This window comes from Tamandua tetradactyla, chromosome 12 (genome assembly GCF_023851605.1).
Source record: "Tamandua tetradactyla isolate mTamTet1 chromosome 12, mTamTet1.pri, whole genome shotgun sequence".
Lineage (NCBI taxonomy): Eukaryota > Metazoa > Chordata > Mammalia > Pilosa > Myrmecophagidae > Tamandua > Tamandua tetradactyla.
Genome location: NC_135338.1, coordinates 34,227,451 through 34,243,955, shown reverse-complemented (window position 1 = coordinate 34,243,955; position 16,505 = coordinate 34,227,451). Strand labels below are relative to the sequence as shown.

Below are 16,505 nucleotides of genomic sequence, written 5' to 3'. Positions count from 1 at the left end.
TTCTTTCTCAGGAACAGGGCGGATACCTGACCAACTCGTGACCCTAGACATGAAGCATGGAGTGGAGGCAAAAAATTATGAGGAGGTATGTCCTGCTGTAACAGCCAAAGGAGGCAGTGGCATGCTGTGCTGTGAGGTTTCTGTGACCGAATTAGGCCAGTAGGCTGGGGATTCCCCAGAAGTACTTGGTTTTCTTAGCAGTCACGTGAAAACCACAGTCTTTTTTGATGCAAAAAAATTGTATTAACAGCCTTGAACAATGATTCTGGCAGTGCCATCAGCCAAAGGACTGAATCAACTATCCCACAGAAATGTTGGTGTGATAAAACACTGAAGCTTTCACAGTTAGTTCTCTTGAGGCAGAAGCCAGATATATACAGTTCTAATTTTTTAAAGCTGAGAATCATTTATGTGTTAATGTCCAAGGTTAGGAAAAGTGATTTTTTGTTGGTTTGTTTTTTACGTGGGCAGCCTCCGGGAATTGAACCCGGGTCTCCTGCATGCAGGCGAGTATTCTGTCACTGAGACACCATTGCCTGCCCCGTGATTGTTTTTAATTCCTAATTTAATATATATAGCTATCAGTCCTGAATATCGCCCCCTCGGGCATAGATTCAGTGCTTTTTAGACTTGAACAACTTGTGATGTCTTTGAGGCTCAGTAGTCAAAAGTATTTTAGTTAAAATAATTTCACACTCCTAACAGTGAGTACAGAATGTAGAAAAAAGCTGGAAGAGACTAGAGTTGATGATAACGAATAGAAATTTGGTGCTAACCCAAAATATTGTTATATAGTAAAAACTGACTTATTTGAGTGATAGGGAAACAGAGGGGTGATAGCAAAAGAGAACTGTGGTTTTTCATCTCTGTTATGAGAGACTTTGGGGGCAGCACATAATGGTTCATCAAATGAAAAGCACCTTTGAAAAACCACAAGAACTTATTTAAGACAGGAGGATTGATCTTTGCAGAAAGATAAGAATATTTTTACCCTGCAAAGCAGTTCCTTAGGGCATGAGGAAGAGGTGATATACAGGAAATGTAAATAAATGGCTCTTGAAGAATGTGACTAAATGAAGGAAGATTGTTTTAGATAATTTAAGAGAATTTTCTAGGAATGGTGGAACCCGGAGCATTTGGTCAGGACTCTGGAAGGAAAATATCTTAAAATGGAAGAAGATCGGAAGTGACTGGCTCATTCTGTAACGAAGTAGTGGCAGATCAGTTGCAGCTCTTGAAGTCTGTCCCCTTTTCCTTGTTCAAGTATTCAGTTAAATGAAACTTGATGGCATTATTTGTAGGCAAATAAATGGGAGCAATGAATGGAAGTCTATTTTCAGTGGAGACACCGAATTGCTGTTCTTTGTCTAGTTAAACTAGCTCCAGGGCTGGTTTAACTAAAAGAAATAAAGCTAAAGAGCTTTTTTATTTGATGGATTTATAAGTAAATTGAAAAATCTTTTTAAACCTTCATAATTCAGAAGAACTTGAAGTATAGGTTAAAAAGATATTGTGGGTTCAAGTGCTATTGTAAGGCATAAAATACTAAGAAAAAATTTTGTGAGATGGAATAAGAAAAAGTTACTATAAGGTGGAAGAGTAGGTAAAATAATTTTCAGTTTTAGATTATTGCTGCTATTCCCCAACGTTGGACTGTTATCTAAGCAAGCATTCATTGAATTGTTACTGTGTGGAATTTGACCTGTTGTAACCTTTTTTTCTCTTACATGACAGCTATCATCAAGTGGTATTTATTAAATAACAGGGACCTGGTGCTCTATCAGACATTAGACATGGCTTGCTTCTGCTCTAAAACAGATGGCATTGTTGTGGGCTTACATATATGATTATGGAGACTTCACTATCCTATCACATTTTAGAATCCCTTTACATCTTGGAATTTCCATCATCCTTAGGCTGTGTTGACATTGGAATAGGGGCTTTATCTTTCCTGACCTTCTACTTCACCCAAAGGGTAATCCCTAACTAAAAGGAAACTACATCTCTTCCTTTGCCTGCTTCCTGCTTCGGATGTCTGCACGTCCTAAACCCATCTTTGCGCACATAGTTACAACATAGTTCTAAGGTTCTGCTTCTGAACGGAGAAACTCCTCCCCAATACTTTTCTTTAACCTCCCACGCTCCCAACAGCAGACCAGATTGAGGCAGAGAGGGAGTGGTTATGACACTGGCCAAAGACCAGACCTTTTTCAGTCTATGGCTAGGCTCCATTGAATCTTGCTAAGATCTAAGTGTTAATTGTCTCTGGGCTAATACCTGTGACAAGAACATGGAAAATAGATGACCTTGTTCCCCGGTTAATTACCAGATAGCACTGAGCATATGTAGAGTTTTTAAGGCCCTTGAAGTAATGGAGAACCTTTATCTCCAAAGGTTTGATCCCCTTGGTTATTAGTGTTAAGATGTGTGGAAAGGTGGCACATTTCTTTAATTTTCTTCACATCTAACACATCTGTCCTTCAAATTATGGCCTTCATAATTCTGAAATCCTATAAGGTCCTGTAAAATTTAGTGATGATCAGTACCTTAATGGCTGGGCAGACTACTATACTACCTACCTAAATTGTATGGAGGGTTTATTTGGTTAAGGGACCTAAAATTACTATGTAAAGAAAAAAGCAAACATGGCCTCTCACCCTCCATCTTTCTTTACTTGTGAGAAGGCTGCATGCTCCTTTTCTCTGCATGTGTACTTAATAAATTTCTTACCTACTTGCTCTACCTGTGCTGTGCCTTTGAATTCTTTTTTACGGCACAGACAAGAATCTAGGGAACCAAAATCCTGTTAGATTTAGTAGAAGCTTTTGTAGAAGATGCAGAATTGAGACAGAGTTAATAAGATTTACTTTGTCAATTCCCACATCTTAACTGACCTGCAAAGAAATTTTAAAAACAAACAGCAAATTTACAAGGCTGTTACCAAATCTATCAGAGCATACATCAACTCCTTAATGTTATACAGGCTTTGGAAAAATGTAAAGGAAAACCCAGACATTGTTGGCAGTTTTTGTGACTCCTCTTATTGATCTTCATTATAATTTCTCCAAGTTTCAGGAAATGATAGAAACAACTTTAGATATGGATTAGGTGGAAAACCATGAATTCCCTATAATATCTGTGTTTGATCCTAATCTGAGTGAATTAAGAGAAGTAATGGATGACTTTGAGAAGAAGGTGCAGGCAATATTAATGAGTACAGCCAGAGATTTAGGCTTAGAACCTGGCAAACAGATTAAACTGGATTCCAGTGCACAGTTTGGTTGCTACTTTTGAATAACCTGTAAGGAAGAAAAAAGACTTTTGTAACAATATAAACTTTAATATAGTAGCTATCCTGAAGAATAGTGTTAAATTTACCAATAGTGTTAAATTGACTTCTCTCAATGAAAAGTTTACCAAAAATAAAACTGAAACATTTTTTCAGGCTGTGTAGTACCAGTGCCACACAGTCAGTGATGTGTTGGTTCTGCTGGATTCTGTGGTTAGCTTTGCTCATGTGTCAAATGGAACACCTATTCCATATGTACAGCCAGTCATTTTGTAGAAAGGACAAGGAAGAATTATATTGAAAGCATCCAGACATACTTGTGTTTAAGTTCAAGATGAAGATGCATTTATTCCAAACGATGTTCACTTTGAAAAAGTTAAAAAAATGTTCCACATTGTTACTGGCCCCAGTGTGGGAGGAAGTCAACATGTATTTGTCAAATTGATGTGATAGTTCTGATGGCCCAGATTGGATGTTTTGTGTCACACGAGTTGGCAGAAGTGTCCATTGTGAACTACATTTTGGCCAGTAGGACCTGGTGACAGTCAATTGAAAGAAGTCTCTACATGGGCTGAAATGTTAGAAACTGCTTCTATTCTCAGGTCCTCAACCAGAGGTTCTTTAATATTAATCACAGATGAATTGGGAAGAGGGACCTCTACTTATAATGGATCTGGGTTAGCATGGGCTTTATCAGAGTACATTGCCACAAAGACTGGTGCTTTTTGCATGTTTGCAACCCATTTTCATGAACTTACCTTGGCCAATCAGATACCAACTGTTAATAATCTACATGTCACATCACTAACCACTGAACATACCTTAATTATGCTTTATTAGGCGAAGAAAAGCGTCTTTGATCAACGTTTTGAGATTCACATTGTGGAGCCTCCTAACTACCCTATGCGTGTAATAAAGGGTGCTAAGCAAAAAACCCTGGAACTAGAGAAATTTCAGAATATTGGAAAATCTCAAGAATATGATGAAACAGAGCCAGCAGCAAAGAGATGCTATCTGGAAAGAGAGCAAGGTGAAAAAATTATTCAGGAATTCCTATCTAAGGTGAAACAGTGGCCTTTACTGAAATGTTAGAAGAAAACATCATAGTGAAGTTAAAACAGCTGAAAACTAAGATGATAGCAAATAATAATAGTTTGTAAATGAAATCATCTCACGAATAAAGGTTACTATGTGAGAAAATGCCACCGATGGAATGAAGATAATATTGATAAGCTATTGAATGATACTTTTGTATTGTTTTATTCTTTGCCCTTTTTCCGTAGTATTAGCAGTTTATGTCCATGGGATAATCAACTTAATAACGTATTTAGTAACAGAAAAACGAAAACATATGTAAGATATTATTCAGAAGACAGAATGCTTATCATTATAAATAATGATGTCTTGTAGGTTTTGTAGGTTGAATTCTTTAAAGATAAGTGGATTATTTCAAGATAATATTTATGTTCTCAGAAATAAAACACTTTTGATGCTCTGTGTTGTTGTTTTAAGGGCCTCTGACCACTGTCTTGCTTTTGCCCTTAAGAGGGGGCATCTTTGTAGTTTCAGTGTATAGATTGAGCTGTTTCTTTTAGTTTGTGGTCTGTTTTCCAGGGACTTACTGTCTGTCTGTGCAGTTGTAAGAATGACAGTAATTACTGTCCCACAAAGAAGCTACCTCTGACACATCCTCTAACTCTTGGGTTGTGTATGACCCTTCTTACTCTGAATGTCAGCATTTTCATCACTAGTAAAATCCTCCTTTGCCTAGGGGTTCCATTAGTCTGTCATTTGCTATCTACATACACATCAAAAGCAGTTGCCCTGGTTGGGAGCAACCACTGAAGATGTTTCAAAAGTTTTGTTTTTCTTAATGCCCACAGGTAGGAGGAACTCTGTTTCCATATCCTAGATCCAAAATCCCTTTCTTGATGAAAATTAAATGAAATAACATTTGAAATAAGTGGATTTTAGCTCCCTTCTTCCTACCCTTTCTAGAAATCGTCAAATGGCCATGACAGAGTAAATAGGATATTCATTCAAGTTCGAGATTGACAGCATTATCTGGACTTATTTCAGCACATTCTTAACCTTTTGAACTTCACATACCTCTACTCCCAGACAAAAGTAGAGTTGTCCTTGGGTATAGGTCTGTCGTCTTTATCTTGATTGCATTATACTAGATGGTCTTTATATTTATTGCTGTGCTTTTGGAATTCATACAAGGTATGGTAGTAGGTGGAGGTAACAGATTGACTTGACTAAATTTGGGCTTGCTACAAGAAGTTCCTCTCTTGGTTATCAGTGTTCCACCAAGGAAAAGAATCTAAAGATTCTCAGGCTGGATTCTCATGCATATTTTTAGGGAACAGTTTTTCAGAAAGTTAACACCTTTCCTTGTAGAGGTACATGTAACACTATGAACTCTTTAGATTCAAATCATCATTAAAGGATTTGGAAGATTTGGTTATAGTTTAAGTTTTACTGGTACTTGGGAAGTGTCATAGATATACGGGAAACAGTTTTGTAACTTTAAGCTTTTCCAAACAGGGCCTAATCACCACAGATGAGAGTGATAACTATTGTATAGAGAGGGCTTTCTCTTAGGCAGTGAGCCTCATGAAAATGAATGCTGAGTGAAAATAGATGCACAGAATGCTCTAAACATTTAGGAAGCACTTGCTTCAGGTAACTGGCAGCACTTACTATCCACTGAAAATTTGGTTCCTTTGAAGAAGGCATAGAGTGGACAGAACAAGTCATTTACAAGTGGTTAGTTTGTATCAGGTATGTGGGACTGTGGAAAATCTAAGTTGTTTTAATTTCCTTGAGTTCAGGGACCAAATTAGTTGTGGGAAATAGGATAAAAAATTTTTAAAAAACTTGTGAATATAAGACAATAGTATATGATGGATTGTTCAGTTGTGTGGCACAGTTCGGGTGTTGTAGGGCTGTAGGGGAGAGAGAGAGAGATCTGTGTGGACAAGAATGGTTGAAGGAACCTGTATGGTTAAGGCTTGAAAGATAAGTAGGACTTGGCCACATATGCTTCTGGAAGTCAGGAATTCTCTTTTGCTCGCCTTTTATAGCAGAACTTTGATGCTTTGGTGCTGAATAAATGCTTTGGTAAGAGGGTAGGGAGTCAAGAGACCATTATGCTTACCCTAGAATAAATTTCCAGAAACTTAACAACCTCCAGATGGCTCCCTGGACCAGATAAGTCCTGAAACCTAGAGGGCCCAGACTCTCCAGAACATCAGGCAGTCCCATCTCCCTACCCCATATTATCGACAGCCCCTTCTAACATGAAAAAGTTAGAATGGCCATAGCCCAAACACCTCTAAAAGAGTGGGATAGAAAGATCAAAAGTGATGGCGGAGTTATACAGAGAAGGTAGGGTTTAACAATGAATATGATTGCTGAATCATTAAATTGTTATTTCCTTTAGTCTCCAGTATCTTAGAACAGCTACAAGTAAAAACCTAAAATTGTGTAATAGTAACCCATACCAAATTCTGAATTCTGTTCTACAATTAATTGTAGTGCTTGCTGTGCTTTGAAATTCATTGCTTTTTTTTTGTATATGTTATTTTTCACAAAAAAGGGGGAAAAGTCTATTGTAATGATAAAAAGTATTTATTCCTTCTAGCCTCCTATGTTCTGGAGCAGCTAGAAGGAAAAATCTGAGATGATGGTATAGTAACCCAGGGCAAACTCTGGGATCTGTCCTGTAAACTATTTGTTGAAGAGTGGTTTGGAAACTATTGCTTTTTTCTTTCTTTGCTTCATATATATGTTATACAAGAAAAAAAGTGAGAAAAAAAAAAGAGAGAGAGAGAGAGAAAGACCGTAATGCTGCCACTCTTGGTCTGCCACCTAAAGAGCTGAGAAAATTATCGGTATTCTACTTCTACATTTGTAACAGTCTCTGGTTATTTAAAGGCTAAATGCAGCCTATCCAGGGAGTGGTACCCTCTAGCGGAGAGTCTTGGGTACACGTTGTCATATAGGCTTTGCTTTTATCAAGGTGTCAAAACATACCTCATCCTCCCAGCCACAGAGAGGAGAAATAGATTAGAATAGTGGCCTCCCTTTATGAAGCATACATCATTTAACATTTTCTAGAGATACTTTGAGCATTAACTCAGATATTTTAGAAGAGCAGGGCAAGTCAATAGGGATTCTGAGATTGGCGTTTTCTTTTTAGCTTTTTCTACCTACTCTGATATAAAGTCTTCATAAATGGACAACTTACCCATTTTTTCATTTCACCTTTAATTCGGAAAAAAGTAGTGTAGTCATATGGTTTTCTTTATCACATTTCTGTGACATACAGAATAAAATATGAACTCAATAGACCAATCCCAGCTCCTCAAGATGTGAGAACTTGGACAAGTTACTTAACATCATTGAGCATCAGTTATCCTCTTCTGAAAAATGGAAAATAATATTCACATTACAGGGTTATGAGGTTTAAATAAGATAACAAGATATAAAGCACATGGTATATTCTGGGCATACACCAATAGATCTAGCTCATTAAACTACCTTCTTCATTCTTTTCCCCAGTTTGGCACCAGCTTAACTTTGTAGCTTTATATTCTGTGATTGCCCACCACCCTCCTCTGAAAAGATATACATGAAAAGATATATCTTCCAAGCATATTAGTATATTGGTGCTCATGAACATGCACACGCGTGTGCACACAAAATCTTTATTCTAGCTTTTAGCCCATCAGACTACTTGTGATTAAACTACTCATAGTCTCCTCAAATATGTCCTTTGCTTTCATACTTCCATGTCTGGATTTACAGTTTCCTCTTGGTTTTTGGTCATCCTTCTCTTATCTCTTTCAAAACATACCCAATTTATGAGCGCTAGATCACCCATTTGTTATAAAACCTGCGTTTTCCTTTCAAAATAGAGTTAATCTCCCACTCCTTTTTTTCCATTCCACTTTTAACTTGTACCTTTGTTGTAGAAGTTAATATGTAATGCCTTATACTATGGTTAGCTTTATATGTGAGCCCTTCTGCAAGATTTATTAACTTCTTAGGAGTAGAGATCATATCTTGTCTTTGTGCCTTGCACATAGTAAGCACTCAAGAAGCATTCTTGTTAGTCTTAAAATTTTAAATTTTTTGTATTTGTTCAAATAACTGATCATCCAAATCTGTAGCTAATTCTGTATTTTTCTATTGCTGTTCTTTTCAGGTCTTCTTTATTTACTTCTCAGTTTTGAATTCGGTATAATGGAAAACTTTTGCTGTTTTCTCTACAACCAAACATTTTTAGAATTAGGAATTCCTTTCTCAACTTCCCTCTTCCCTTTTTTCTGTACAGAATTACTTTTCTTAATATCAGTTAATTGCTAAGTCACTTGGAGTTTGTAAAGGTTTTCCCTCTTTGATTCCCTCCAAATATTCTTCTGATTTCTAAGTTTAAATTAAAACTAGAAACATACCCATTCTTGTTTTGTTTACCATTAAGTATTGGTGGTGTTAGGTGGTTGAAATGACAAATATGTTTTCAATATTGTTTGAGTTTCTTTAAGTTTTCTAGGTTTAGAAGTAATATCATGGATAAAGGCAATTAATTACTAAAAACATATAGCAGATATGTTTTTAGGAAATGAAAAAATAATTTGCTGGATGAAGGACAGGATTGAGTAGAGATTTTGTTGAAGAATTAAAATAGATTTGGAAGATAGGAAATAGGCTATTTGGTTATGAATAGAGCAAAAGAGTTTGGATAGGAGCTATATAATAAAGGGTTGGATTTATGATTGTAAACATAAATCATATGTAAACATAAAGGCCTCTAAACAGTGTGGAATGCTATGCAGTAGTTAGGACAAATGAGGTGAATCTATAAGCACTGAAATTTTTGGAAAGATGTTATTAAATGAAAAAGAACAAGCTGTAGAGCTATGTACAGTATGATCCCTTTTATAAATGTCTTTGTTATCTTTTTCTATGAACATTTTTGCACATATATAACCACAAATAGTATACATCTTTTAACACGGTCTGAAAAGATATACAAAAGTTCGTAGCCGTAGTTACCTCTGCAAAGGAATGTGGGAATGGGAGTAAGGAATCGAGGGGCTTTGAAGGTGGACTTTTTGTTTTTATTTTCTTTGCTTCTGATTACTTTGAATTTTTTTATCTGGAAAGCATATATGCATATGGTGCTTATACAACTGAAAAATAAATAGATGAAAAAAAGAGAAAAATAACAAATAAATAGAAGACCAGAATGGAAAAGGATTGGGAACAGGTTTCTTGGGGCATAACTCTACAAAAAAGCCATGATCAGTAACAAATTTATTTTAACTCCATTGTCCTTTTTTGAGTTTTAGGCCTTTGAACTATTGCCATTTAATTAGAAAAAGCGAGTTAGAAGTAGTGTTCAAAGTAATTTAAAAAAATATTATTTTCAGCTGGCAAACGCACAGACATAGTTTCATTTCAGTTCCTGTTGGCAAGAGAACACCCTTAGATGTTAGGTGTTCTTTTTTCTATTTAGGGACCCTTAGATCATTTATATCAGTTTATTGCTATTGCCCTTATACTATCTCATTCAGGAACTTTGGAGGTAGAAGCATAAAGCAGGAAGAAAAATATTAGGCTAATGTTCAACTTGAACACGTCATTGCATTGAGGCAGTTATATATCTTCTGTTTTAGTATCTTCTTACCAGAGCTGCAAAGCTCTATATAGAATCAATCAACAGATAAATATTCTAGATTAGTGGCAAAACCTGGCATTTGGACATTCAGCTAGCAGAGTTAGCTCCATGTATTAGCCATGGATTAGATATTATATTCAGTTTCCTTTGTTCTTTTCTGCAGTTGTCAGTCACAAGATTAACTTTAGCCATCATTTTGCAAATGTAAGAAAATGTGCATCCTGTGAAAGAAAACTTAGGTAAATCATTGCAAATCCATCACATTTGTCCTTTTTAAAAAAATGTTTATTCCACTATATGAATGATTTATTTATTCATTTTAGTTATTTTTAAAAAACTATTTTCATCATATTTTTCTGTACCTTAAATATAAATTCAATTTTATGCCTCATTTTAACAGCTGTTTTTGTTTTATTTTAAATACCTTTTGTCGTTTTCTTCACATGCTTGGTGAAGACTATAGATAAGTACAGAAAACATAAAAATCAACTTACACTCCTCCCACTGACCCCATGTTAACTGCGATTAACATTTAACAGAAAGAAAAGAAGAATAGTGAATTGGAGAAATGAGAAGAGTGACCTACATGTTAAATGTAGGTCAAATAGGGAATAAAGAAGTGGGTATAGAAAGAATTAATGAAGAATTCCCTCAGCAGAAAAATTGTAAGAATTGGTATGAATGAAGTTTAAGAGATGGAAAACTGTTGGTATATTCCCATTTTAAAGCAAATCATTGATCTAAGATTGATAAGAAAAAGCACGTACAATAATGAAGTCCTGGCTCTTGTGATTTATACCTCTAATTATTGTACACTCTTGGAGATTTCACAGTCATGTAGTTTGAAAAAGGAATAGTTCGTTTTTTTCCACACCCTTCATTCCTCAGCAGATAAGGAGGATCTTGGAGATTTCTTTTGATCACTGGGCTATGTGATTCCAAAACAGACAGAAAATCTTAGTGCAATTTTTTTTAACAGACCTACGACTCATCTTGGCTCTTAGAACTCTGATAGAAACTTCGAAGCTGTTTTAGGACTTAATAGAGCAAACAGGAATTTTTTAATCTTGTATTTTGAGGTATTATCTTATGCTTCTAATGACACATACTCTCATTCTTTTGCATTATTGGGAATGCAATGGTTTTTCCTCAGAAACCAGGTTTGGTCCAATGTCTTTATAACTCTCACACTTATACTATTAATATTGTTTATTTATTAGACATGAGTAATGAAAGTGGTTTATTAAATTCATTAATGCTGGGAAAATAATATCTTATTCTACAGTCTACCATATTATAATACTTTAAAAGTGATTTCAATCAAAGTGAAAGTAGAAAATGTTTAAAGAAGAAGAAGCTCAAATTTAAAATATGTTAGGATGATGACAGGAGAGATTTTGAATTTGGAGAAACTTTTGAAAAGACTCCTTTGTTGTCTTAGGTTCTTGCCCTGAGCAATTTTTTTTTTCAGGGAGTGGGTTCATGATTCTTTCCTTTTCCAGATTGCAAAAGTTGAAAAGCTCAAACCTTTAGAAGTAGAACTGCGACGCTTAGAGGACCTTTCAGAATCCATTGTTAATGATTTTGCCTACATGAAGAAGCGAGAGGAGGAGATGCGTGATACCAATGGTGAGGAGAAGGTGGCTCTTGTTTTCTTAATAAGTGAATCATAAAGGAGACAGATCTCAAACTTTTAATTCCGTTGTATCCTTTTCTCAGTTTTGTCAAGAGGAGGTCGGGAAGAAGAGAAACTGCTTGCTTTTACATTGCTCCTAAAAGTAAATTAGTTTATTGGATTTTCAAGGGAATAAAATTTATTCTGTGATAAGCAGTTGACCATGTTCTCAGTTAGTTTATAACATATCAAATTGATGGTACTAATCTTTGTTAATTTTTATTTTTTTATTTTATTTTATTTTTTGCATGGGTAGGCACCGGGAATCGAACCCAGGTCTCCAGCATGGCAGGCAAGAACTCTGCCAGTGAGCCACTGTGGCCCGCCCTTTGTTAATTTTTAACATTTTGTATTTAAGATAACATAAATATATATATGTATGCTGTAAAGCCTAGTGACAGAGTGAAGTTAATTGTCTCTCTCCTGGTCATTTTTTAGCCAGATGAGTCTCGCTTCATTACATTTACAATGCTTTTGTTTTCTTTAGAGTCAACAAACACCCGGGTCCTGTACTTCAGCATCTTTTCAATGTTCTGCCTCATTGGACTAGCCACCTGGCAGGTCTTCTACCTGCGTCGTTTCTTCAAGGCCAAGAAGTTGATTGAGTAACGAGGTGCATTCCCCCTCCCACCTTGTATCTCAGCCAGCAAAACATCGCTGGGACGTGCCTAGCCTATGGCACCCTACCAACAGCACTATCAAGGCACGTTGGAGCTTTCTTAACGGAACTGATTTCTTTCAGGTTGGGGGGACAATGTGGTACCACTTAGACCCAACAGGCCAATGAGGAACTTATTTTTTAACTTGGTAGGATTTGGACTGGTTTTGCAAAATCAGACTATTATTAGGGTCATCTATAATAACAACGGCAACAAAAATAGGGGTTACCTAGATAATGCCAAAGCCAGCATTTGTATTGGGTTTCCTCATGTGATCTGTTTGAACCATGTTTTCTTTCCTTCTCCCACTTGCCCACCAGCTTGGGCTTCCACTCTGGTCCTTTTACAAAGATTTGTATGACCATATTGAACTTGTTTCTTTCTGATTCTCTTTTTTGGGTTTCTTTGCGAAAACACCCTTAACTTTCTCTGACCCTTAGCTGAAATGTTTAAGTACCTTCTTGTGATACACTTTCATAATTTTCATCTCTTAAAAGAGTGAAGGGTGTGGCATCTTATAGAAGTGAGCTTTGAACTGTAGATAACTCTTAAAGAAAATCTCATTTTGTTCAGAGAATTAAAATATTTGTGCTCAACTGCTTGAACTTTTCTTTTTGTGTGTGTATTTAGTTCGATGCATTTTTATCACGTGTAGATTTATGTGACTACCACCACAAGATACAAAACAGTTATATCACATGAATCCCTTGTGCTGACCTTTATATTTTAGGCACCTCCCTTTCCTCCCACTCTGCCCAACCACTGGCAACCAGTAATCTCCTCTACATTTCTCTAATTTTGTCATTTCAAGAATGTTATATAATTGGGATCATATAATATATAGCCTTTTGAAATTGTTTTTCTCAGTCAGCATAATTCCCTTGTGAACCATCTAAGTCATTGCATGTTTCAATAATTTGTTCTTTATTAATACTAACTAGTATTCCATGTCATGGACATACCACAGTTTGTTTAACCATTCATTGTTGAAGGATATCTGGATTGTTTTCAGATTTTGGCCATTATGAATAAAGCTGCTGTAAACACTCATGTACAGGTTTTTATGTGAACATAAATTTTATCTCTCTGGGAAAAATGCCTAAAAGGGCAATTGCTGGGTTGTATGATAAGCATATGTTTATTTTTGTAAGAAATTGCCCTACTCTTTTCCAGAATGGCTATTACTATTTTACATTCCCACCAGCAATATCTGAGTGATCCAGTTCCTCCACATTCTTGTCAACATTTGGATTATATTTTTTATTTTAGCCATTCTGACAGGTGTGTGCAATGATAGGTCATTATGGTATAATTTGCATTTCCCTAACAGCTGATGATATTGAACATATTTTCATATGCTTATATGACATCTTCAGTTGAATGTCTATTGTCTTTTGCCCATGTTCTTTTTAATGTTGAGTTTTGAAATTTTTTTATATATCCTAGGTATAGTCTTTTGTCAGATAGGTGGTTGCTTAAATTTTTAATACAATGAAAAAATAAGTAAAATTTATCAACTCTTCATGAATAGCCAGTTACTGACTTAATTCCTGTCCTTACATGCTGTCTAGATTATTAAGACATAGAAGGTATAAAATAGCACATCTGGGAAGATCAGGAATACAGTAAATACTTGAAAATACATATTGTGTAAGCAAAACCAAGCATCACTGTGAGAATGAATATAAGGTGATTAGAGGACAATATTAATGTAAGAGAAAGTATGGATAAAAATAACCATGTTTATAAATAGTTATGAAAAATACTATCACTTGAAATTTGTTCTCCTTCTCACAGGAAAGTGGGTAAGACTTGTCCTTTCTGTAATCTCTCTTTTTTCTAATACACTTTTTTTTATTAGGAAAGTTGTAGATTTGCAGGAAATACAGCCCCAAATCCTCCCTCCCCTATTAACACCTCACATTAGCCTGGTACCTTTGTTACAGTTGATGAAAGAATATTATTATAATTGTGCTATTTGTAATTTTTTAACCATGCTGACACTTATAGGATTTGTTTGATCGCAGTGTCAAGAATTACAGGTTTAGGTTCTTGCAGCTTGCAGTTAAGCAGCAGCATGTTGGAATTAACAGAACACTGCTGTGTTGGCCTGGATAAAGAACAAAGGTAGAAGTGGGAGTGAATTATGTTGTTAAAATCTCAGGCTGTTCTGTTAATATTCTAGCTACTGTGAACCCAGAAGCCTTTTTTTCTTTTTGCTACCCTGTATGAATTCCTCTTGTGTGATATAAAAGTGGTACTTTCTTTAACTTGTGCAACATTGCCATCTGCTGATAAGAATTGATAAGTACAGCTTCTGAGAACCTGCAATGGAATCCTTGCCATAGGACAGCAGATATTGAGAAAGCTATCTATCACTTACTAAATGACAGAGGATACATCCAAGTAGGAAAAAGAATGGCCACATTTGTGGGTTAAGATCCATCCTTAGATGTTTAAAGATGAAAGTATCCTGTACCATTAGCTTAATAAGATACTCTTTGATATTTCTGAACGGTGCCTTTCCCCTTTTTAGGAGCAATGAATGCTATTCAGTTGGCTCTGGTCTTCTGTTCTGACAAAATGTCAAAGAAAATAGGAGAGGAGAATATTTTGTTGATGTTTTTGTTCCCAAATGTGACTTAAAACTTGAGCTTTGTGAAGCTGAATTTTTTTCGTGTCCTTCCCTTCTATTCATGCCAGGACTCCAACATTTGGGCTTTTGTTTTAAAGCTAATTCACATTATATCTTGATTTTATCTGAAAGTATAAAGTTTGCCCAAAAGAACAATTGCAAATCAGTTTTAGAAATGGGGACGTTATCTGCTTTCCTCCATTTTTAAACATATTTTTCAACATGACATATAAAGTAAGAATGATGCCATTTAGGTAAGCTCTGTTATACCATCACAAATCTTTGTCAAAAAGCCATTTTTCTGTTTGTTTAATTAGAAAGAGGCATGTAGGATTTATACAGATTCACTTGTAAGTATTGGATTGGATTTTTTTGTGTGTAAATTTTCTTAAATAAAGGCCAGTGGAAATCATCTCAGGTGTGTTTTTCTCTTTGTCTGGATTGACAAGAATTACTCCATAATCCTCAATTTTAAAATAAGGCAAATTACACCCGATGAATTAAAGAATAAATATTGTCTTTAATTTACTCCAAGATTGATAAAGCTTATGTGAGCTAGTGGACATTTAGTACTTAATTATATATATAAAAACCAAGCTGGGTTCTGTAAGACTGGCATTCTCTGTAGCTTCTTTCTTTGAAAAATTTCTTCATTGGCCTCCATTCCTAAAATACCCCTTCCACTTTAGAACCTGTAGGGACTTGTTTTTTGGCCTATCATATATATATATGTAAAATCCCAACCCAGCAGATTAAGACCATTTTCTCCTTTCATTTCACTTGCAAATCACCATTTTTCAAAAAGCTTTCCAAGAGGCAACATCAAGTATTTTGCTCATTCACTATCTAACTTCTGTTCCCCGCCAAAAATAGGTAATAAAATATATTCACCAGTAGGCTATAAAGTAGTGGTTCCGAACATTTGAGTGTAAATTTTAAAGTATCAAAATGCTATATTTTTCACGTTTTATATTAGAGAAAATAATGAATTCAGTAAAACTTTCAAATAAGCTTAATAGCCTCAATAGCATCTCCATATACTTGATAAATGGTAGTACATGTTTTATAAGTTACTTATTCAGTTAGTGACAGTAGCGTCCAATATAAATGTATGTCCATGTATAATTTTAAATTTTCTAGTACATTAAAAATTTTAAAACAATTTAAATTAATTTTAATAATATATTTAACCCAGTTAATCCAAATATCTTTTCAACATGTACTTAATATAAAAATGATTAATGAGGTAATTTACATTTTTTTTCATATAAACTCTGGAATCCATTGTGCATTTTACAATTACAGCACATCTCACTTCAGACTAGCTACAATTCAGGTGTTGATTAGCCACATGTGGCTTGTGACTACCACATTGGACAGTACAGATATAGGCTTTGGTATTTTAATAGATTCTTCAATCTTTACAGTAATTCTGTGGCCTCTGGGGATCCACCACTCACTTCTACATAGCATCCTAACTATTCACTTGCTAAAATATAACTGGAAATAGTCTGTTTGACCAAAGGCCCTTTAAAATCAGTTATACATTTAGAATA

At 35.3% G+C, this 16,505-nt stretch overlaps 1 protein-coding gene and 1 pseudogene across 2 annotated transcripts in view; both read left to right on the top strand.

Moving 5' to 3' along the window:
* The window catches only part of TMED10 (transmembrane p24 trafficking protein 10), a 60,278-nt gene extending 44,917 nt beyond the window's left edge, over positions 1 to 15,361 (top strand). For both annotated transcript variants that reach the window (XM_077123092.1, XM_077123091.1), the window contains exons 3-5: positions 12 to 85; positions 11,483 to 11,609; positions 12,143 to 15,361. In XM_077123092.1, the coding sequence (XP_076979207.1) occupies positions 12 to 85; positions 11,483 to 11,609; positions 12,143 to 12,264 (323 nt within the window). In that variant the 3' untranslated portion in view covers positions 12,265 to 15,361. The remainder of the gene's footprint in view (positions 1 to 11; positions 86 to 11,482; positions 11,610 to 12,142) is intronic.
* On the top strand, positions 2,991 to 11,475 carry LOC143652018 (DNA mismatch repair protein Msh2 pseudogene; annotated as a pseudogene).
* Positions 15,362 to 16,505: the final 1,144 nt, after the last annotated feature.